Genomic DNA, 25594 nt, shown 5'->3' with positions numbered 1-25594 from the left:
TTTGGAAAATAAATATAAAGAATTTGTGGATAAGGAAGTGGACAAATCAATCTATTAACTTATAATAATGCAGCTAGACTTCAGGCATATAAATTGTTTTACTTATCATTTACTCATTAATTGGTGAGCCCAAAAGCTAGTGACTTCCCCTCAGCACTAACATGAGTAACATTTCTACATGAAGGTCATTGTCCATCAATCTACATTCACAGAGAAATTAATTTAAGAGGATTCTTTATGAAATCAAGTTAGCTTCTCTCTCTCCCTTTCTCTGTCTTTTTTTCTCCAGTTGTGAGCTTTAATTCTAGTTCATGTTATTAATAGAGACACATTATTGTTGACTTCCTCTTTTAGTCTTTAGTTATTTAGGTTTGCATAATTTATAGCTGACTATAGCTGAGCCAAGATTTCTTTAAATTGTTTTCCTCTTCTGATTAGAATTGCATCAGCAGGAAAGTTGACTTTTTAGCTGACCTGTGAGAAGGAAACATGCTGACTCACAGCCTTTAGGCCGATGTTCAGGTCTACTTGGAAGCTGGCAAGTGTCTCCACAGATTGCTTGCATGCCGCTATGTGTGTGCACTATAGACCAGGGTGGATGGGCATAGATCCCAGCCACCCAAGTTTCATTTGAACAGCCTGGCGATTTCAGTGCCCTCTGCAAACATACAATTTGTAAACGTTACGCCAGCAGAGGGAGCTCTCGGTGGGCCCTAAGAACGTACCTTTATAAATCCCATCTCATTACACACATTTCAGATAGCAAAGTAGAACGGCTGATATTATTTGACAGGTTCATTTATCTCCCACGCAGAATTTTTTTCTGATACTGCACCGGAAAGCACTTTGTAGTCTAAAAAGTTATAACACTGAATATCCAGTAATCCTACTCAGGGAGCCACAGACGGGTTAGTATCTGGTTTCCCAAGAGGTTATATTGCTTCATTGCCTTATGTAAAATAAAGATCCCCAGAAACATCCTGAAATTAACTGAGAAAATACACTTTAAAAGCCCTTAGCACAAACCTCTATTTTGAAATAATAATATTTTGACATTATGAATTTTGCTATTATAAGTAGGTCAATCCTATTGTAATTTTACTTTAAATACCTTCAGGAATATCCTTCTTAATCTTTACTCGCATGTAGGAATTCACCAAAGTCCCTTTAGAGCAGAACTTGACCCGTAGACAATCCTTTCCCACTAAAATTCAGCAATTTCATAGAGAACACTGGACTGTTGTCTTATTGATCACATTCTTTAGAACAGGCTAAATACTGTGATAGACAATGTAAACAATTTCAGACAATAGTGGTTTATTTATAATTTAGATCATTGTCCAAGAAAGGTGTCAGAGGGCTGCACTCTTATGTAAGCATTCAGGATACCAGCTCCTCCACCTTCCCCTCTGTCCCATGTTCTCGCCTAGATCCTCTGCAACCTGCTGAAGAACAAAAGAATGCTACAGAGATCTATTTAGATCTCACATCTGGAAACAAACAGAATTATTTTCTCAGTAGTTTACTGACCAGACTCAGTCATGTGAACCTGTTGTGGAAGGTGCAGTTAAGTCACATGCCTAGGAAGGGATTGAAGCAAGGTATAGCCAACCTAGAACCATCTCTGCCACTAGGAACATACCGTAAACTTGGCTTTTTTTTGAAAACTTTGAATCCTGTTGTGAAGCAAACAGCTGTTGATTCCTTTCCCAAAATATTTGTAGTGAATGGATACAAAGAATTACTAACATATACCAGCTTTGTAAATTGGTTTTACAAGTTCTTCAATTGGTCATGTTCAGATCCCTTTGATACTCTATCTTTTTTATTTTTTATTTTTGCCTCCTCCTATTTGTTGATGAGTGCTGTTGCAAACGTGAGCTATATTTTAATTTTAAGAACACTGGTAGAAATAGAATACTTTATAAATTCTAGCAGTTATATCATAGAGCTGGTAGGATTGATTGCTCTACCTTGTTGAACATCAACTATTTACAATAGCAGTGGACTGTCTTGCATTGTTTATAATCTTGGAGTACATACATTCTCTGACAAATTATGATTAAAAAGCTCTATATACCACATAAAATACAAGCAGAGAGTATTCATACTTCTTACAGTCATTAATGACAAGTGATCAAGTGTCCCAATTATTTGGCATAAGTTTAGTTATTGTAGGCAGGGTTGAATGTGAAGGGGATTTTCTTTTGTGTCTAGAATATCATTAAGCTCTGTATTAAAAAGTCATATATTTTACTATTTATCTTCAAATTATATAGATTAGCCTTATTCATTTTTGTTTGCTCCAGTATTATATAAAAGGAGATTAAGTTCTCTCATTAAGCCATAATTTTCTCTATTTCCTCTCTTGAGGTTTGTAACAAATTTTCAGAGTTTAATTCGTGCATCTTGATTTCTTATCTTTTCTGTTCTTATTTTTTGTTGTGCTGTCTTCTGCTGGGAATCAGGGTATCAAGTCGTAATCCAATGTAATCAATTCTGAGGTCATCATTCTTGAAAAGACTTTAAACCTAAATATCTATTTACCAAAGTAATTTTTATGCATTATAAAAGTAGCTAAAAGTTAACCAAAAGCAATGTTTTGCTAAGATTTGTATGTGCTGTTCAATTCTTTAAAAATTTTTTGCCTGTAAACAATATTAAATGTCCAGCTACTATAGCTTGTATTTTATAACTTAGCAGAGTTGCTGTATAACATTACAATGGACTTTTCATCCATAATTTAGAATTAGCTTATTCAGCACTCAGATTCCAACAGTAGCAATTTAATTTTGATAAATTTCTTTGACTTTACTACCCTCCATCAGTGCTTCTGGCATGTGAGGAATTAAGAAAATGACACAGTCTAAGAGCCTTTTTATAATATGCTATCAACAGAACTAAGTATATAGATAATAATCTAAAAAAACTAAAGATTGTGAAAATCAAATGGTTTTGTGTGTGTGGCCCATACTATACATAGCAAGTATAGTAAAATAGCAAGTAAATAAAAAGCTACAAAGTGAGGCTCATGGGTCATGTTTTCAAGATGATTTTAATCTAGTTGAAAATGATTAAAATATAAATGACAGATGTCTAATAATGCATAACATTGAATAGAAGTACATGAAATAAATGTGCTACAAGAATTAAAAGAAGAAAATGAGGAATCATGGAAACTAGACATTCATAAGCATTGAATAAAAATACTGAGCGAGGATAGCAAGTTCATGCAAAAGGGATGAGAATAATGAGGTAAAATCAATTAAATGAATGGCATTCTCTACAGGTCACTCACATCATATAAATGATTTGCCTGCCATGTTCTGATTATTTCATGCAGACACAGCACTTACTACATATATTTGAAATGCACTTTAGCTCCAACTTACTGAGGAAAATAAGACAAAAAGTTAGTAGCTATTTTTCTAAATTAAAAGAATAAAATTCAGGTATAGTTGCTTCCTTACAAATATGAAAGAATATACTAAAAACGTAACTAAGGTTTCAAGTGCTTAGAAAGAAGATGCTTTTTTAAGGACTCTATGATGTGGTGCATTAGAGTATTTGAAAATAGCCAATGGATTTTAAGCATGCAGTCTAACTCCCGTTAGATCATATCACTTTTGTCAAATAGCCTCGTACAGGTTCAGTAAGGAGTGCTCTGTGAAATGTTCATTAGTCAATTTAAATCCTGTTTCATTTGAGAAAACTTACCAAGACTATTTTTGTCTAACATTAGTTGCCATTTTTTACAGCCACAACCTGTGATGGAAGATTTTTGTTGACTGGATCTTCAGGGTTCTTTGGAGCTACCTCTTATCTAAAGCCTTCTAAATCAAGTGTTGTTTGCCGGTGGATTATACGGTAATATGCCGTTTTCTACTCTCTGTTCTTCAGTCATAAAGTCATTCTCTGATGCAATGAGTCTTACTACCTTTAGTGATGTGTTAATTTTTTCACAATTATTGTTTTTATTAGCATAAAGCAGAGCCTTCCCACTGATAACCAGTCCAAGAAGTTTCACTTTTATTTTTAATCTTTGAAAACAGTCTTCTGTCTTATGAACTATACTGTCTATTAATTAGGGTCATCTCATTGGGCTCTGTAGCAAGTATTATTTTTCTGTGGTTGGCACAAATCAACTGCTGCCAAATTAAACAGCACATGTGTTTATCTCTGTTTTACAAAAAGTGGTATGTCACGTCATATACATTCTGACACTAGAATAGTTTCTTCCTCATTACAGCAGCATCTGTATGCAAACCTCCTGTGGTATGACTTAGCCATGGCAGACTAAGAGCAGGGGCCCCCTCTACATACATCGTTTTTACTGTATCTTGAGTAACACTTGGATCAGTTGCTATATATTTTACCTCCAAGCTCTTAATTCAAGTGAACAGACCAATCATTATGATGACCAAAATAATCAAATTGCTGATGGCTGATCTACCTTAATATTCACCTAAGCATTTTTCACACAGGAGTGTTGCCTGATGTTCCTCCTAGATATTCTAAGGAAAAAATAATTTTTACTCAATTATAAGGAATACTGAGGCCCTGGCTGGTTGACTAAGTGGTAGAGTGTCGGCCTGGCATGTGGAAGTCCTGGGTTTGATTCCTGGCACACAGGAGAAGCAACTATCTGCTTCTCCATCCCTCCCCTTTATCTTTTCTCCCCTCTCTCTCCCCCACCTGCAGCCATGGCTCAATTGATTTGAGCAAGTTGGCCTCAGGCACTGAGGATGGCTCCTGGCCTCCACCTCAGATGGGCTAAAAATAGTTCAGTTGCCAAGCAACAGAGGAACATCCCAAATGGGCAGAGCATTGACCCATAGAGGGCTTGCCAGGTGGATCCTGTCTGGGGTGCATGTGGGAGTCTGTCTCTCTTGCCTGCTCTCACTTAACTAAAAAAAAATAAATAAATAATAAAAAAAAATACTGAAATGAACACATTGCAATTTTTTAAAAGTGTACAGTATTTCTCATGGCCTTAGCACATAAGAGAAAGCCATCAATGAACAACTAAGGTATCGCAATGTACAATGAAAAACTAATGATTGATGCTTCTCATCTCTCCGTTCCTGCCTGACTGTCCCTGTCTATCCCTCTCTCTGTCTCTTTCTCTGTCTCTGTAAAGACAAAACAAACAAACAAACAAAAAACCCAAAGAATCTAAATCATTAACCTAAAGAAATATTGTTGCTTCGTGATAAAATTATGATTTAAAATAACTATATAAATAAAACTTTTTCTTCTTAAAATTGATTATTGTTTTAGAGATGAATTGTACTAAATAGCCTGACCTGTGGTGGCACAGTGGATCAAGCGTTGACCTGGAACGCTGAGGTTGCCGGTTCGAAAACTTGGGCTTGCTTGGTCAAGGCACATATGGAAGTTGATGCTCCTTGCTCCTCCCCCCTTCTCTCTCTCTCTTTCTCTCTCTCTTTCTCTCTCAGTATCTCTATCTCTCTCTTTCCTCTCTAAAATGAATAAATAAATAAAAATTAAAAAATAAAAAAGAATTGTACTAGATAACTTTTTCCTAATGGTGATCAAAGTTGGAATAAGGTCGGTAGTTTTTCCTACAAGGTCGAACATCCATTATTTTTTAATTATTTTTTAAGAGTTCTAAATTTATTCATTTTTGAGAAGAGAGAGAGTATGAGAGACCAGGCAAGCCCAGTGTTTCAAACTGGCAACCACCACGTTCCAGGTCAACACTTTATCCACTGTGCCACCACAGGTTAGGCCTAAAAGATCCATTAAATGGTGGAAAAAATTTTAAAAGGCAAATAAACTATATTTTGGGCTATATCAGTCCAGCCTTAGAATTATAGTAAGGTCACATTTAGCAGAGTGTCAAATATTAAAAATGTGAGCCCTGGAGACTGGCTTCTTCAGAGTCAAGATGTGTGATCCCAACCAAATGACTAAATAAAGCTCTTTTACCAAAACTTACCACATATATAGAATTGAACATCTCTAACTACGGGAGCCAAAATCATAATAAATGTAATAATAAATGTAGACTGTTTAGCCACATATTAAGTGCTCATAAAAGTCACTTACAAAATGATTAGCTATTGATACAAACATGCAAAATGTATAATTAATTTAGAAATGTACCCATTTCCTTCAAAAAACAACAACAACAAAAAAACAGAAGGTAACCACAATGTCTAATATTATAGAAACATCAGATATTACATTCTCTAATTAATCTTACTTTTATAAATTCCTGTTTGTATTGCAAGCAAGTTGACTTTTCTGAATCAGAAGAAAGTACTCTTCTGATCTTTTCTACCATCAATGATCTATTTTTAAAAAAAACAGAGGAATCCTGAGCACAGCAGTTCCGAGGGAGCTTCTCTTGCATTCCTTAATTTTATACTTTGAAAACAACATCGTATAAAGAAAAACTCACTAAATATATATATTCTTGTCTAGACACATCTAACTTTTAACTAAAAGAACAGAAATCATCCCTGAAGTCTGTTTCATTTCTTCTTCCTCTGCCTTCTTCAGCTTTAACAATGTGTTTCCTAAAGGTCTCATCAGCAGGTTCCCTCCTCCCCCGGGCACTGACCAGAGGCAGAACGTAACAGAAATGGCTGCACCATCATTGGCCTTGCTCTCTTTTGCTTATTCTGGGCTGGAAAGGGCTGCTGTCCATAACACTGGTCTCCTTTTCCCCCTGCCAACCTCCCACCATTCTCCGATATACTGGAGAATAGCCCACGGGTGTGACATCTCTTGCATCTACCTGTCTTCCTCCAGTGGCCCTCAAACCTAAGAGCACATCACAATTCTCCTGGAGTACTTTTAAGTCTATACATTCCAGAATCCATGCCAGAACTGCTGAATCTGACATCTGGGTTGTGGTCTATATGTTGATATTTATTAAAAACAACCCACTGCTGTTCTAACTTACTTTCCTTGCAGCAAATATTGGTCATGTCCTAAAAACCTGGACTTCTGCTTAAGTGTCATTTAATCCTGTCCTGATAGTCATTGTTATTTCGGGATCATGAACTCCACTCTTTGAAAACTAAATTCCAGCCCCTGACCAGGATTCTAATCAGCGTTTGACAAAACTAAGGTCTTGCTTTAAATGAACATTTGCATAAAAGAAAATAACTCTATTTTGGCTGAATGTATTCAATTTCCTAATTTAGCTAAGGGACAAATGATAACTTACTGAGAGACCAAGCTTGCCCTGCCCTCGGTTAGTAGGCCTTGTGTCTCCAATATTCTCCACAATGAGCAGCGTAGGCCAGATCACTTCTCGAAGTCCTGCTTGTCTTTGAGGACCAGCTCTTTCCCTGTCGGTCCCTATTTTCAGCCCTTTTGATCCTTAGCAAATTCAGTCATGACCACCCCTGCCCTGTTTATCTTTCCCTTACCTTCCAAGGAGTCAGGAGGACACGGTACCCCCACAGTACTCAAATTACTCACATTTCTGATCCTGCTACTTCAGGGGTTAAGGGAATTGTAATAGAAGTTGTCCTAAACACCTTTTTCCCAAATTTAATATCTGAAAATACAATCATATTTAAATATTAAATTAAAACTTTTAATGAATCTGTTATACTTTCCATTCTGTTCTCTTGCAGTGGCAGCTTAGTAGATTATTATTTATTTCTATCAGAAAGCATAGTGCTTGCAAAGTATTGGAGAATATGAGAATGAATAAATTAATTTCACATTTAAGTCTTACAATTTCTGGTAGGCAAGACAAATTAGTATATAACAAACAACTACAATGGAAATGGATAACAGAAGGTTCCTACCTAAAGGAGTACCAACTGATCAAAATCCATACACTTTAAAAAATGTCCTTGCCTATTCTTTTTGTTTTAAAAGTAAATACTGAATTCTTTAAAGTAAATACAAAAATGCAGTAAGTTAGTATAATGTAAAATATAAACAATTTGTTTTAAAACTGTGTCAAATAAGGAAATACTTATATATCCTACATTGGGCTATTTCATAAGGCCTTCAAAAAATTTTTAAATTAAATTATCCAAATTTTAAAAATTAACTTGATAGTATAATTATATATTCTTCTTATTTTGTATGCTATACATATATTGCTTTTTACAGTAAATGTAAGAGCAATACTGCTCACAAAAATTAAGGAATATTTCAAAATGAATACGAAGCAATAAAAAAAGCAGCATTTGATTTTTTCATTAAACAAGAACATCAGAAAATCAAATGCTAAGTCAAAGAAAGTTGTTTGATTATTCAAATGAGATGCAAAACCAACTCATTTCTTTGGTGGAAAGGTACTATACAAAAGACTGAAAGTATCTACACTTTCCCTGATCTCTTAATTTTTGTGAACAGTGTAGGTTAGCTCAAATTCATCTAAAAATTATTCTGAAATACCTATTAAAAATACATTGAAGAGTAAGATAGTACCATAGGAAGCCCTAGCTTTTGTTCACCCACAGAAACACTAATTTAACAACAATAATACATTCACGAGTAATCCAGAATCCAATTAAGAAGTTGCAGTACCCAGGAGTCAGCACAAAACCAAGAACAACAACATTGAAATGGGCAAGGTCAGGATCATTGTACTCCCGTCAGCTTCTCCCCAGAGCCAACACAGCTCTATACCAGAACATCTGGTCTTGGCTCACTACTTCCTACTTGGAAGGAAAGAGAAAAGAGAAGCAGGTGTACAATACTTTAGCTTTTCCAAGGGCTGCACAAGGGACTAGTTTGCTTGCTTTGTATAAAGCATTGATGGAACCAGCATAGTTCAGATGCCTGAGGGATGCTGAGAGTGAAGAGGCACAGGGGTGGCTTGCTGTGGCCAGCATGGTTTGACATTATTAGGCAATGGCGCAAAATTCAAGGCTGCTCTCTCAGGATGGACAGAGAGAAGTACAGCATGCTTTCAACATTGTAAATGTTCTAAGGATTGTCCCAGGGACTGTTATTTGTCTCTCGTGATTCAAGGTGATGAGCCTGAATACTTTGAATGGCTGGTGACTGCAAAGAACAAGGGAGAATGAGAATCAGGTGGCTTGCTGCTATAGAATTAGAGAACTTGCAGTGCTACATATAGACACCAGAGGTAGCAAGAAATTAGGAAGTCCTGAAAAAGGAAACCTGCAATCCTGTAATACAGTGGTTCTCAAACTTTTTGAAGTCAAGGCACATTCAAAATCCTACAGGTAATTGTAGGCAAACTATATGCAAATTTCTGAGAAATATGTTATAATAATTAAGTCAAATAATAAAGAAAAAAATATAAAGTCCAAGCATGCTTTTATGGTAATTAAACAAAATAAATATGACAAAATTAAATTTATTCTGACATTAAAAAACTTTTATGTTACATTTTTTTGAGTTATGCTTTTTATAATTCATAAAAAAGAGGGCTTAAAAATGACAAAAATGTTATCTTTTTTATATATATAGATACATTCTTAGTAAGATTTAGAAAATTTTGCAGGTCCCAGGGTGAATGTGTTGTTTTTTTTCATTCTTGTGTTTATGAGAAACATGAGCCTGATGTGTCCTAGCAATTTATTCAATGTTTGGGCATATATTTGAAAGGCAAACTCTCATTTCCTCATCAATACATTGAAAAATTTCTCTTTTTACTCTTAATTGTGTTGAGAGCAGAAAACCCCCACCATACATATCTTAACTTTAGACCAAACAAAGGATAGAAGAAACTTGCCTCCAGTCTTTCCAGGGAACATGGGGGTAGTGTAAACAATCCAGCACCACAGCTTAACAGCCTTCTGCAACCTAATCAGGCAAGTGAGGTGAGGGGTTGGGCAGACTGTCAGCTTACAGCCAATTCCCCACACCTCTGTCCCCCCAAAATCTAAACTCCAAAAACCCTGTTGGTTTTTTGGTCCCCAACAGGCACATATTTCTCTGGAATACCATAGGGTACACCTGGAAATCTTCTAGGGTGCACCAATGCACCCAAGTGCACACTTTCAGAACCACTGCTGTGATGGCTCTTGACAAATCAATGGGTCTTAGAAAAAATCAAAAAGAAAATCAGAAAATATCACTAAACAAATGAAAAGAAAGCACAATATGCTAAGAATTACATACTAAGATGAAGAGAAAGCAGTATTAAATGAAATATTTATGACAATGAACATCTACATTAAAAAAACCCAAGATCTCAAATGATCAAACTAACTTTACACACCAAGGAACTAGAAAAAGGACAACAAACTGAGCAAAAAGTTAGCTGAAGGGAGATATGATTAATATTAGGGAAGAAATAAATTAAAAGGGGCACACAAAAATTATTTTAAATAATGAAGCTGAATTTTTTTTGAATCTTAACAAAATTGACAAACATTGAGCTAGATTAAAAAAAAACAAAATCAGAAATGAAGAAGATATTATAACTGATGATGCTATAGACATTAACTGTAAGAGACTACTGTGAATAATCATACACCAACAAATTAGATAACCTACAAGAAATGGACAGATTCCTACAAACATACAGTCTACCAATACTGAATAATAAAATAATACAAAATCTAAATAGATCAATTACTATTAAGGAGTTTTAATCTTATAGTATATATAACACATCTGAAGTATTTAGACACATAGAGATAGAAAGTAGAATGGTGATGGCTAGGGCCTGGGAGAGGTAAAATGGGAAGTTACTATTCAGTGGGTATAGAGTTTCAGTCATACCAGTTGAAGAAATTCTAGAGACCTGCCATGCAATATTGTGATAGTTATCAATACTATACATACATTAAAAAATGTAAGAGTGTTGATCTCATGTGTTTTTAAAGTACAATTAGAAAAATGCATTCAAATTCTAGGATGCATTAATAGCTGAGACAGTGGATAAGTGTGCTAATCTATTTTTTGCTTTTATTTTAGTGTAAACCAAGGACTTTCCATTAAACTGAGCTTCAGTTCCTTTAACATATATTATACAGACACATTAAACCTTTATGAAGGTGTGGGTTCAAACAAGATTTTACGAGGTAAGTTAAAACAAATATACAATCCATAATCAGAATGAAAAAACGTGAGATACTTTTTGGAGTGACATGTTTTCTCTTTATTTTGAACTAAATATAGACCCAAGCTTCAAGTTGCTAAAAAGAATAAACAAAACTTGTCCTCATAAAAATTAATAACTCAGTGCCCTGTGTAATCAGTCTTCTTGTAATCAAAGTTACTACTTCACATGCTTCTCTTATAACCTATATTATTTTAAATCATGTAAAATTTTCTCAAAAACTATAATTATATCTTTAGTTGCTATACTTTGTTTGACTATAACTTCTTCCCAGTAAACAAAACTCAGACAAACACTAAAAATGACTATACTGTTTGTCTCTGACATTGCATAGTTTATACACTCATAGAATTCTTTTTCCTGTTTTTCATATGCACTTAGATCCTCCTCAGTCTCTTGTGGGACTATAACTATTAAAGTGGATTAGACGATGACTAGCAAGGATGTAGGCTCAGCAAATGATAGGTGTGGGTAGTTTTGTTATTACATAACCATTTGTCATTATGTGCATGGACATTGAGGGAATCTGAGAGGACAGGAAATCACTAAATTATATGTACCCACCCACTTTATTCCATCTGACCCCAAAATGACAGTGAACAAACACAGGAGTGAAATTTCATGAGAAAATAGAATAAGGATGAAGAAGAAAATATGGAAATGGAGTCAAGGGAATAACTAGTTTTCCTCACACTTTGGAGAAATAGTCAAACTGAGCTAAAATGAGGTTGCAAATGTCACCTGCTGTTAAAGTTTATATTAAAACTGCATTTAATTTAATAATTTTCAGTTTTTAAATTGTGCCTATGAGAAATGAAAAGTAGATTTTAGCTAATAAATGTTTTTGATTGAGTTATTGATTTGAGAAGTATTTAAGTATATGATAATAGTATGTACTTTTTATTGAGTATAATTGGTAAGACACTCACAATACTGAGTGCTGTTTGTGGATATTCTTATTTAATATTTTCAATGAATGTGCAAAGTATGCATCACACAAAAGGAAAATGAGGTGTAAGAAGTTGAATGACCACAGTCCTTGGAGCTAGTTAAGGTTGGAGGCAGAAATCAGACCCAAAATCTATGATGTCAAACACAATACATTTCTTTATTGTGCTTTAGAAGCCCCAAGTACAAATATAATAATGAGTGTACATGAAACAGATGAACTGATGGTAAGGTTAATAAATAGGCCAAGACATTTCATAATCTATTTATTTCTGTAGTTGATAAATCTAGTTCCTTAAAATTATGTCAACATAAATATTTACATAGATGGACAAATAAACCAGTTTATAGAAATTTCTCCAAGAGCTAATGTGATAATAATAATAATTTTTTTTTCTTTTTCTTCTTACCTTTCTTTTTTTTTTTTTATAATTTTATTTTTTTTAATGGGGTGACATCAATAAATCAGGATACATATATTCAAAGATAACAAGTCCAGGTTATCTTGTCATTCAATTATGTTGCATACCCACCACCCAAAGTCAGATTGTCCTCTGTCACCTTCTATCTTGTTTTCTTTGTGCCCCTCCCCACCCCCTTTTCCTCTCCCATTCCCCCCTCCCCCCCATAATCACCACATTCTTATCAATGTCTCTTAGTTTCACTATTATGTCCCACCTACGTATGGAATAATACAGTTCCTAGTTTTTTCTGATTTACTTATTTGGCTTCGTATCATGTTATCAAGATCCCACCATTTTGCTGTAAATGTTCCGATGTCATCATTTCTTATGGCTGAGTAGTATTCCATAGTGTATATGTGCCACATCTTCTTTATCCAGTCATCTATTGATGGGCTTTTTGGTTGTTTCCATGTCCTGGCCACTGTGAACAATGCTGCAATAAACATGGGGCTGCATGTGTCTTTACGTATCAATGTTTCTGAGTTTTGGGGGTATATACCCAGTAGAGGGATTGTGGGGTTATAAGGTAGTTCTATTTTCAGTTTTTTGAGGAACCACCATACTTTCTTCCATAATGGTTGTACTACTTTACATTCCCACCAACAGTGTATGAGGGTTCCTTTTTCTCCACAGCCTCTCCAACATTTGCTATTACCTGTCTTGCTAATAACAGCTAATCGAACATGTGTGAGGTGGTATCTCATTGCCATTTTGATTTGCATTTCTCTAATAGCTAAAGAAGATGAGCATCTTTTCATATATCTGTTGGCCATTTGTATTTCTTCCTGGGAGAAGTGTCTATTCATATCCTCTTCCCATTTTTTTATTGGATTGTTTGTTTGTTTGTTGTTGAGTTTTATGAGTTCTTTGTATATTTTGGATATTAGGCCCTTATCTGAGCTGTTGTTTGAAAATATCTTTTCCCATTTAGTTGGCTTTCTGTTTATTTCGTTAACAGTTTCTCTTGATGAGCAAAAACTTCTTAGTCTGATGTAGTCCCATTCATTAATTTTTGCCTTCACTTCTCTTGCCTGTGGAGTCAAATTCATAAAATGCTCTTTAAAACCCAGGTCCATGAGTTGAGTACCTATGTCTTCTTCTATGTACTTAATTGTTTCAGGTCTTATGTTTAGATCTTTGATCCATTTTGAGTTAATTTTTGTACAGGGGGAGAGACTGTAGTCCAGTTTCATTCTTTTGCATGTGGCTTTCCAGTTTTCCCAGCACCATTTATTGAAGAGGCTTTCTTTTCTCCATTGTGTGTTGTTGGCCCCTTTATCAAAAATTATTTGATTATATATATGTGGTTTTATTTCTGGACTTTCTATTCTGTTCCATTGGTCTGATTGTCTATTTTTCTGCCAATACCATGCGGTTTTGATTGTCGTGGCCCTATAATATAGTTTGAAGTCAGGTATTTTATTGCCCCCAGTTTCATTCTTTTTCTTTAGGATTGCTTTGGCTATTCGGGGTTTTTTATAGTTCCATATAAATCTGATGATTTTTTGCTCTATTTCTTTAAAAAACGTCATTGGAAGTTTGATGGGAATTGCATTAAATTTGTATATTGCTTTGGGTAATATAGCCATCTTGATTATATTTATTCTTCCTAGCCAAGAACAAGGTATATTCTTCCATCTCATTATATCTTTTTTGATTTCCCTTAACAATGGTTTATAGTTTTCATTATATAAGTCCTTTACATTCTTTGTTATGTTTATTCCTAAGTATTTTATTTTTTTTTGTTGCAATCGTGAAGGGGATTATTCTTTTGAGTTCCTTCTCAGTTGTTTCATTCTTGGCATATAGAAAGGCTATTGACTTCTGTATGTTAATTTGTATCCTGCGACCTTACTGTATTGGCTTATTGATTCTAGTAGTCTTTTTGTGGATTCTTTGGGGTTTTCGATGTATAGGATCATATCATCTGCAAAAAGTGATACCTTTACTTCTTCTTTTCCGATATGGATGCCTTTTATTTCTTTGTCTTGTCAGATTGCTCTGGCTAGAACCTCTAGTACCACATTAAATAAGAGTGGAGAGAGTGGACAACCCTGTCTTGTTCCTGATTTAAGGGGGAAAGCCTTCAGTTTAGTGCCATTTAATATGATGTTACCTGATGGTTTATCATATATGGCCTTTATCATGTTGAGATATTTTCCTTCTATACCCATTTTGTTGAGAGTCTTAAACATAAAATTGTGTTGTATTTTATCGAAAGCCTTTTCTGCATCTATTGATAAGATCATGTGGTTTTTGTTCTTTGTTTTGTTGATATGGTGTATTACATTAACCGTTTTACGTATGTTGAACCATCCTTGAGATTCTGGGATGAATCCCACTTGATCATGATGTATTATTTTTTTTATATGTTGTTGTATTCGATTTGCTAGTATTTTGTTTAGTATTTTAGCATCTGTATTCATTAGAGATATTGGTCTGTAGTTTTCTTTTTTTGTGCCATCCTTGCCTGGTTTTGGTATGAGGGTTATGTTGGCCTCATAAAATGTGTTAGGAAGTATTATTTCTTCTTCAATTTTCTGGAAGAGTTTCAGTAGAATAGGAACCAATCTTCTTTGAATGTTTGATAAAATTCACTGGTATAGCCGTCAGGGCCTGGACTTTTATTTTTGGGGAGGTTTTTAATGGTTTTTTCTATTTCTTCTCTACTGATAGGTCTGTTTAGGCTTTCTGCTTCTTCTTGACTCAGTCTAGGAAGGTTGTAATGTTCTAGGAATTTATCCATTTCTTCTAGGTTGTGGAATTTAGTGGAATAAAGTTTTTCATAGTATTCTACAATAATTCTTTGTATATCTACGGTGTCCGTGGTGATTTCTCCTCTTTCATTTTGGATTTTGTTTATATGAGTTCTTTCTCTTTTTTCCTTGGTGAGTCTTGCCAAGGGTTTGTCAATTTTGTTGATCTTTTCAAAGAACCAGCTCCTTGTTCTATTAATTTTTTCTATAGTTTTTCTGTTCTCTAATTCATTTATTTCTGCTCTGATTTTTATTATCTCCTTTCTTCGGCTGGTTTTGGATTGTCTTTGTTCTTCTTTTTCTAGTTCCTTAAGGTGGGAAGTTAAGTGGTTCACTTGGGCTCTCTTTTGTTTGTTCATATATGCCTGAAGTGATATGAACTTCCCTCTTATTACTGCTTTTCCTGAATCTCATAGATTCTGATATGTCGTATTGTCATTTTCATTAGTCTATATATATCTTTTGATCTCTGCACTTATTTCTTCTTTGACCCATTCATTTTTTAAAAGTATGTTGTTTAGTTTCCACATTTTTGTCAGATTTTTTTCCTCCTTTTTGCAGTTGAATTCTAGTTTCAAGGATTTATGATCAGAAAATATGCTTGGTACAACTTCAATTTTTCTGAATTTGCTGATGTTGTTTTTGTGGCCCAACATATGGTCAATTCTTGAGAATGATCCATGTACACTGGAGAAAAATATATACTCAGTCACTTTGGGATGAAATGTCCTGTAGATGTCTATCATATCCAGGTGCTCTAGTGTTTTGTTTAAGGCCACTATGTCTTTGTTGATTCTCTGTTTGGATGACCGATCTAGAGCCGTCAGTGGTGTATTGAGGTCTCCAAGTATGATTGTGTTTTTGTCAGTTTTTGTTTTAAGATCAATAAGTAGCTGTCTTATATATTTTGGTGCTCCTTGGTTTGGTGCATATATATGAAGAATTGTTATGTCTTCTTGATTCAGTGTCCCCTTAGCCATTTTTAAATGGCCATTTTTGTCTCTGAGTACTTTTGCTGTCTTGTAGTCAGCATTATGAGATATGAGTATTGCTACACCTGCTTTTTTTTGGATGTTATTTGCTTGGAGTATTGTTTTCCATCCTTTCACTTTGAATTTGTTTTTATCCTTGTTACTTAGATGAGTTTCTTGTAGGCAGCATACAGTTGGATTTTCTTTTTTAATCCATTCTGCTACTCTGTGCCTTTTTATTGGTGAATTTAATACATTTACATTTAGTGTAATTATTGATACTTGTGAGTTCCCTATTGCCATTTTATAGATTGCTTTCTGTTAGGTTTGTGTCTTGTTTGATCCTTCTCTTTCGTTTTTCTATCTTTTGTTTTTATTTGGTTGTATTCCATACATCTTTCCTCTGTTGCTATCTTTTTTATCTCATGTGCTTCTGTGGTGGTTTTTTCAATGGTGGTTACCTTTGAGTAATGAAAAGGGTCCCTATCCTGTTCATTGTAGCGAACTATTTTGTGAGTACTTTTGCACTCCATCGTCCTTTGCTACTGTTAATCTCCATCTTTTCCCCCTCTTTCTTTTTGTTGTTGTCACAGTTTAAATTTGGTTTTATTGTGTTCTTCTTGGAGCTTTTACTTGTGGCTCTGTTTTTTTTTTTTCTTTGTATCTGATTGGAGAACCCCCTTTAGTAATTCCTGGAGTGGGGGTTTTCTGATGATAAATTCCCTCATCTTTTCTGTATCTGTGAATGTTTTTATTTCTCCTTCATATTTGAAGGATAGCTTTGATGGGTATAGTATTCGTGGCTGAAAGTTCCTCTCTTTCAGGAATTTAAATATTGGGGTCCACTCTCTTCTAGCTTGTAGAGTTTCTGCTAAGAAATCTGATGATAATCTAATGGGCGTTCCTTTATATGTTGTATTCTTCTTTTCCCTGGCTGCCTTGAGTATTTTTTCTTTGCTGTTGGTTTGTGTCAATTTCATTATGATATGCCTTGGAGTAGATTTGTTGGGGTTAAGAAAACTCAGAGTTCTGTTTGCTTCTTGAACTTGAGGCTTTAGTTCTTTCCACAGGCTTGGGAAGTTCTCATCTATTATTTGTTTGAGTATGTTCTCCATTCCATTTTCTCTCTCTTCTCCCTCTGATATACCTATTATTCTTATGTTATTCTTTTTGATGGAGTCAGATAATTCTTGTAGGACTACCCCTTTTTTTTTATTTTTGAGTCTCTTTCTTCTTCTCTCTGTTGTGCCTCAAGTTGCTTGTCTTCTATTTCACTAATCCTCTCTTCTATCTGACCTGTTCTATCAGCTAAGCTTGTTACTTCATTTGTCAGCTCGTTAATTGAGTTTTTCATCTCTGTTTGATTTGTTTTTCTAGTTTCAATTTCCTTGGACATATATTCTTTGTGTTCATTGAGTTGTTTTCTGAGCTCCCTAAATTGCCTTTCTGTGTTTTCTTGTATATCTCTGAGGATTTTTACGATTTCTATCTTGAATTCTCTGTCATTTAGCTCCAAGGTTTCCAATATATTTTTTTTCTCCATAGATTTTTCCTCATCTAGCTGTGTTACCTCTCTTTCTTTTGTATCCATGATATTTGATTTTCTCTTCCTTAATAGCATCTGAGGGTGGTTTTGTTGATAGTATTAATGAGATTTAATAATGAATAAAAAGTTAAAAAAAATAATAAAAAAAATAAAAAATTGAAAAGATTTTTTTTAAAAAAAATTAATAATGAAATAAAGAAAAATAAAATAAAATAAAAATTTTTAAAAAAGGAAATTATTCCTTCCCTCCTTTTTTCCTCTCCTCTCCTCTCCCCTCTTTCTTGAGAAAATCTTGTGGTGAACTGTGAATTATCACAAACAATGCCTGTGGTGGAGGGCCTGAATTGGGGAAAAGTAATAGAGGGGCAAAAAAAAAAAAAAAAAAAAAAAAAAAAGAAAAAAAAAAAAAAAGAAAAAAAAAAGAGCGTATGGACCCACAAAAAGCAAATAAGGAAAAAATTTGGGTCAAGAATAAAATGATTTGCTTTTAGGTGTTGGTTGTCTAACAGTTATGATGAGAGGAATAAGAGGAAAACGGAAAAATGGGGGGACAAATTAAAAAAATACTATTGTATTTAGTGGAACAAGAACTAGATAAAATGGAGAGCCAGGGATGGGAGCACTGCTAGTGAGTTAAAAAGGTGAAGTAAAAACCCCCCAAAATGCCACAAACATAAGTTTGAGTCCCAGATAAGATAATTTGTTTGTTATTGAGGTTTGAATGAGAGGAGATGTAAAGGAGAAAGGAAGAAACAAATATAGAGGGAGAAAAAAAAGAGAGAGAGAGAAAAAAAGAGGGAACCACTAAAAGAAGAAAAAACAAAGGAGAGAGAGAGAGAGAGAGAGAGAGAGAGAGAGAGTTAAGGGTTTTGGAGTGCAACCCTCATAGAGAGAAAGGAAGAGGAAAGAAAAGATAATGGGAGATGTAACACTTATGGGTAGTGTAGTTCAAGGAGAGGAGAGAGTAAGACCGGCAGAGAGTTAATCAGCCAAATTGGAGGAGGAAAAAAAGTATCAAGAATGAAGATAAGAGAAACAAACGAACAAATATAATAAAATGGGATAGGTTATAAAGTCTGCAGATTATTCTTGATTTTGAGAGGTTATCTTCTTGCTTTTTCTTTTCTCTCCCTCTTCCTGGTCGGTGACTTTGTACCCCGGGTTCTGCCCCTTTGGCACGCTCAGGTAGAGGTTTGCAGTTGATAAGTCTCTATGGCAATGTCATGTATTGTGCTTTAGTCTCATTGGCAGTCGAGGCTCATTAGCATTTATAGGCTCCGACAGTGAGAGAGTCCGTGTTCCTGGAGCCTTTCTCCTAGTCTTTCCTTCCTCAATTAGTAGCCTGATAATCCAGCTATGGGGTTGCTGCTGCCTCTGCCTGGAAAGTAAGAGGCTCAAAGAGCTGGCAACTCCCCACTCTATTTCCACTCAGCACAGGGCTCTGGGTAAGGCTCAGTCAGTCAGAGCTGCTAGCATAATCAGGCGGGCTTTCCGCCCACTCAAAGACCTCTGGCTCTGTCTGTCACTCTGTTCGGTAACACAGGCGGGCACCCACTTCCGGGGCGCTTGGAGGAAACTCTCACTCACTGGCTGCGCGCGCAGACCAGGATATACGGCCAGCAGTCTCACGCTCTGAGTGAAACCCCCAACCGCAGGGAAAAGTTGCAGCGTTGGAATTGAGTCTCGCTCCGTCCCCGTGCGCGGCTTTTGCAAGGCGCTGGGGCAGCCTGAGATTCCGCTTTGGCCCACCCAAAGGGCCCTGATTCTGCCCCTCTGTGCGATAACACGGGCACGCACTGCCGAGGCACTTGGAGGAATCTCTCATTCACTATCTGTGCGCCCAAACCAGGATATGAGGACGGCCGAGTTTTCCTCTGAGTGAAACCTTCTCCAGCATGGAAAATTTCCACCGTTGGAATTAGTTCTCACTCCCTCTCGTGCGTGGCTTTCCCAGGGCGCTGGGGCTGCCCAGAGACTCTGCCCTCGGCCCACAGAAAGGCCTCTGACCCTGCCTCTCCATGGGGCAACACGGGCACCCACTCTCGGGGCCTAGGAAGAAATCTCTCGCCCACTAACTGCGCACTGACCAGGAGACCGGGTAAAATGGCCGCCCCGCTTGTCTTTCTTTGTTTGGGTTTGGCGCCAGTGTTAGCTTGTATTGCCCGGGTTGCCACAGAATCAGTTTTTCCTCGGCTTGGATCTCCGTGCCACAGCCTGGTTCGGCCGTTTGTGCCACGGCCTGGATCTATTCACCCCCTTTGCCCGCCTCAGTTTCTATATTCACAGTTACCAGAGAAAGCCACCCTGTTTAGGTTAGTGAGGAAGGCGGAGCATTTCTTACTCCCTATTTCCTTCGGGGTTTGGTTATATATTTAGCCAATTTTTCACTCGACCATACCTTTGGATGTATTGCGAAGCATCTGGAGGCTCCAAGTATAGGTTTTTCTGTTTCTGGTTGAAGATCTTGTTGAGTTTTGGGGGAGATTTATCAGAATCGCTTCCTACCCCGCCATTACTCTGACGTCATCTCTAATAAATTTTAACACACATTAATTACTGGCAGTGTGCCAAGTAGTGTTCTCAGCACTTTTAGTTAACTCAATAAATTTTCTCAATAAATGTACATAATAAACTATAAACATATTATGTAGATGCCATTATAATCTCTACTTTACAACTAAAGAAAACTAAATTTGTAGAGATTAACTGTCCAAAAGTGATAGGTATGAAGAACTTGGGTTCTTTGCTGTTCAAATACCTTGATTTGCTTAATGTTATTTTTATTTATTTTATATGGTTAGATTATCAGAAATTCATAAATACATCTTAAGCATAATGATGTGAATAATTCTCAAATAATTATGGTAAAATACAATAAAGAAAGTAAATATTCAATTATAAAAATGTATGAAAAGGTATTTAAATTATAACAAATAGGTAATTTAATTTTTAAGGTCTCCCTAAAATATAAACATATTTTTAAATTTTGAAAGTTAAATAACTTAATTTTAACTTGGAAAATATAAGAAATGACATTGACTACTAAAATTACATTAGAAATTAAATTTAAATTTAAATTATATTTAAAATAAAAAATTATACCTTAGCCTAGCATTTAATACAATACTTGAAATATTATAAAAACTTTGTATTTGTTGATTTAAGTTTAAACTAAAAGGTTTATATATCAAGATATTATAATGTATAATTAATGAATATCAATATCCAACATATTATATCCATCAAGAGTGCCACTGAACAAGTAGCACATTCCGATTCAACCAGAAGCCATTGCCCCAAACGATTTCATTGTTATAGAAAAGAAAACAAGAAAGAGAGAGGTAGATGGCTTTCGCAAAAAGTTTCTAGAATATTCACATCCTTGGTTATTTTGTTTGTTTGTTTGTTTTTTGTTTTTTTATAGAGACTGAGAGTGAGTCAGAGAGAGGGATAGACAGGGACAGACAGACAGAAAGGAAGAGAGATGAGAAGCATCAATCATTAGTTTTTCATTGTGCGTTGCAACAGCCTAGTTGTTCATTGATTGCTTTCTCATACGTGCCTTGACCACGGGCCTTCAGCACACTGAGTAACCCCTTGTTGGAGCCAGCAACCTTGGGTTCAAGCTGGTGGGTTTTTGCTCAAACCAGATGAGCCCGCACTCAAGCTGGCGACCTCGGGATCTCAAACCTGGGTCCTCTGCATCCCAGTCCGATGCTCTATCCACTGTGCTACCGCCTGGTCAGGCATATTTACATCCTTTAAGCCAGTGGTCCCCAACCTTTTTTGGGCCATGGACCTGTTTAAGGTCAGAAAATATTTTCACAGATCGGCCTTTAGGGTGGGACGAATAAATGTATCACATGACCAAGACAAGCATCAAGAGTGAGTCTTAGATGGATGTAACAGAGGGAATCTGGTCATTTTTTAAAAATAAAACATCATTCAGACTTAAATATAAATAAAACGGAAATAATGTAAGTTATTTATTCTTTCTCTGCGGACTGGTACCAAATGGCCCACGGATTGGTACTGGTCCATGGCCCGAGGGATGGGGACCACTGCTTTAAGCAACTAGATACAAATGCACTGCAAAGATTATGAAAATTATTTGGGTTGTACAATTATACATGCTGGACAAGGAGTCTAAAGAATCAATTTGAGAGAAAATACTGGAAGAATGACATGCAATGTTTTTGAGAAAAGAGTAAGATGTGAATCAACACTTGTTCGTGATGTTCTTTCTTTCAGATTCTATTGAAATTATTATGAATGATTCACTTTTTTTTGCCAACTTCTACGTGATAAGCACAGAATTTTAATAATTCATAAAAATACATTTTTTTTAGAATTCAATAAATAACAGTGGTGCTTTGTCTCCAATCTGCAAGTGTACTTTTCAGAAAACTAAATCTGATGCCCAGTTCAGATTATCAAACTAAAATTCTAAACCATTGTTTCTTACCCCTTTTTTCATTATCACTCTTTACTAAATATTTTTAGATCTTTTTAAACAAATTACTATCTCATAAAATTTTAATATTTTAAATATTCTTTATATTTGTGTGCATACTATATGTATATCGGGACTTCCTACATTTAAAAGTTAAGATTTTTTTCCCCTGAGGACCAAATTTTACCCCTTTAGAGGCAATATCATTTCCTTCAAGAGAAAATGAGAATGTATGTGCTAAATTATAAATTTGTATAAAGCAAATATTAAAATAATTTTGTAAATCATCATATAAGTATTCTTTATATCACCAGCACTATTCTAACCCTTGAGAATTAAGACCCCTAGAGTAAAAAAAAATGATAAAAAATAATATGAAATAGAAATAATGTAATGAATACAAGTGAATATAAAAAAATCACTTTAAAGTAGAAAAAAATTCTTAAGTCCTAAGGCGTATTTTGAGGTCCAACAGTTATATGTATAGAGAACCAAATAAATATTACTATTTCTATTATTGTGACTGAGTTTAACCTCTGTTAGCATAGCATGATAAATGCCTGACAGAGCCAAACTAACTTAGTTTTATTATTATCTAGCTTGAATGTTTTTCAATAAAGAATGTGTATATTTATATATATATGGTATATGTCCCTAATAATTAAAAATAAAATATAGTTTTTTCAAGTTATAAATATATATAATAATTTGATTTTCTAATGCTTAGGAGAGAATCATTTCAGTTAAAATAAATTAATCAAAGGATTAATATTTTTAGTTACTAAAAATATTGTACAGATTGTGGTATTAGACAAATTGATAGATCAATGGATTGATCAATAAGTGAATGACTAGATGGCTATGTACATTCATTTTCTTTTGTAGTTTCTATCTCGGATACTGATCCTGGCACAATTAGAATCTTTTCCAACCAAGTTACTGCTGCTTTTCTCATAGAATCAGATGAAACTGACTTTATTGGATTTCATGCAACCTACACTGCCTTTAATAGCAAAGAAGTTAATAGTAAGTATTGTTTAATCTTTAGCCTTTAACTCAAAAGATACTTTAATATTGTAATGGAATTTTAAAAGTAGCAGAACCTAAAAGTTTAGAACTAGTTTGTAATCTGTTCTATTATGCAAGTTCTTTAATGAATATCTCTTATATATTCCATTCTCTGCTTAATAGTTAGAAAGAAATAAGAAATTAAAAAATACTTCATGTTCTTCAAAAAAATCAAATAACCAGTTCTAAGAAAAAGATAAATCAATATAATAATAAAAGGTTATATAAGGAGACAAGATGGCGATGGAGTAGGCAGACATACCAACTTCCACCTCCCAGAACCAATATGGATTACAAACTAATTTTAGAGAACCATCATGTGGAAAAACCAAATTTGGACTAAACTAAGAGGACTCTTCAACCAAGGAACACTAAAGAAGCCACACTGAGACTGGTAGGAAAAGCGGAAATGCGGAGAGGGCTGCCCAGCTCCCCGGAGCGAACAGTAGCCAGGAGAGGCTTGTGTGGCAGGAAGTGTGTTTAGCAGAGAGAGGAGAGTCCTGAGTCCCAGGAACAAAGCCACAGCCTTCAGCCCCAGGGCCTAGAAAAGGCGTATGGACAATATTTAGCTGGAAACAAGTCAGGATACTGTTTGTAAGAAAGAGACTGATTTCTCAGACCCAGGATTCTTCTTAAAGGTACTGTGCAGAACACTTCTCTCACAACAACTCACCCAAGGCTCCAAGGGACAGGGAGAGAGGAGAGAACCAGAGTAATAGGAAGAGAGTCTAATCTAGGAGGCACAGGGAGAAACATTTTGAGAGACAGCCACCCTAACCTCTGGGGGAAGTCACTCCCCAAATCTGAAGTGAATATTTCCCCTGGAAACAGCAATACCAGCAAAGGGAAGCAGGACACCAGCCAAACAAGCTCTCCCGCGGCACTCAGAACAGAGTTGTTTAGAAGGAGGGAGCTTTCTGGACTACAGTAGTGAGTCTTAGGGTCTGAGCTGCAGTGCCCCCATCCACACGGCAGAGTGCTTGCCAGAGGCGAGCAGTGGCAGGACACAGAAGCATGGTTCCGTCGGCAAGGGCAGAAGCTGGCTGGCCACCACTGATGCCCAGGTGTGAGCTCAGTCTTGCCCAGCTGGAGAGGAGGGGGCATGCAAAAGTGCTCAAGCCCAGCTGTGGGCGATCTGTATTCCAGCCTGCGGGGAAAGGGCAGGAGCCCAGGAAGGAGTGAAGAGCCATCTTTGAGCAAGGGTGCAGGAGCACAGCCTTGCCCCACCCATGGAACTGAGGCTTGTGGCCTGACTTGTGAGCCGGCTCCTCCTGTGGAGGTGGAGCCAAAAACCTAGAACAGGTGGAGTCCTGCTACTAAGCATGGGTACTCAGTCCCACCTGGCCTGTGGAGCTAAGGCTTGGAGCTGTCCCACGAGCAGGCTACTTCTGCAAGGGCGAGGCAAAAGCCCGGAATCAGGTGGATACCTTCAGCTGAGCAAAGGTGCTCACCCCTAGCCTCAGGGCCAAGCATAATGCCACCCACAGGGGCGGGGTGAAAGCCAAGGCCACCGGAGCTTGTACACCCAAACACGACCTCACAGCCACTCCCATGAAGGAGAGGCAGAGAACTCAGCAACAGCCTCAGTGGGAAGGCACCGGCAATGCCCATACATGAATGCCCTAGGCAGCGGCAGCAGAGGGAGTGGCGGGCCTGCAGACCCACCACACCTAGGGAACACAGAGGCCACACCCAGTGGACTCCAGTGGCCAAAACCTTCTTTTACACAGACAGAAGGAGAAGGCAGAGAAATGCAATGCAAATGAATCAAAAGAAATACCCAGAAAAGAATCTGAATGAGTCAGATATAACCAAATTACCAGATGCAGAGTTTAAAATAATGATTGTTAGGATGCTCAAAGATATAAGAAAAACAATAGATGGTCATTACGAACACCTAAATAAAGAGATAGCAAATATAAAAAAGGACATTGAAATAATAAAAAAGAATCAGTCAGAGATGACAAATACAATATCAGAAATCAAGAACACAATGGAAGGAATTAAAAGCAGGATGGATGAAGCTAAGAATTGAATCAGCAAGTTAGAGGACAAGATAAATGAAGGCACAGAAGCAGAGCAGAAAAAAGAAAAGACTCAAAAAGTCTGAGGAAATTCTAAGAGAGCTCTGTGACAACAAGAAGAGAAATAATATCTGCATCATATGGGTTCCTGAAGAAGAAGAGAAAGAACAAGGGATAGAGACTTTATTCAATAATGTCAAACCTGAAAACTTCCCTCAATTAAGGCAGAAAAACATCTCACAAGTTCAAGAAGCACAGAGAACTCCATTAAAGAGAAACCCAAAGAAATCTTCACCAAGACACATCATAATTAAAATACCAAAGCT

At 36.1% G+C, this 25594-nt stretch overlaps 1 protein-coding gene across 4 annotated transcripts in view; it reads left to right on the top strand.

Annotated features, from left to right (window-relative positions):
• TMPRSS15 (transmembrane serine protease 15) overlaps window positions 1-25594 on the top strand; it is a 163665-nt gene that overhangs the window by 27268 nt on the left and 110803 nt on the right. For all 4 annotated transcript variants that reach the window (XM_066365895.1, XM_066365892.1, XM_066365893.1 and 1 more), the window contains 3 exons: window positions 3759-3867; window positions 10894-11000; window positions 23062-23202. In XM_066365895.1, coding sequence (XP_066221992.1) covers window positions 3759-3867; window positions 10894-11000; window positions 23062-23202 — 357 coding nt within the window. The remainder of the gene's footprint in view (window positions 1-3758; window positions 3868-10893; window positions 11001-23061; window positions 23203-25594) is intronic.

This window comes from Saccopteryx leptura, chromosome 2 (assembly GCF_036850995.1).
Source record: "Saccopteryx leptura isolate mSacLep1 chromosome 2, mSacLep1_pri_phased_curated, whole genome shotgun sequence".
In the NCBI taxonomy this organism is placed as follows: domain Eukaryota; kingdom Metazoa; phylum Chordata; class Mammalia; order Chiroptera; family Emballonuridae; genus Saccopteryx; species Saccopteryx leptura.
This window is presented reverse-complemented; position numbering and strand designations above follow the sequence as displayed.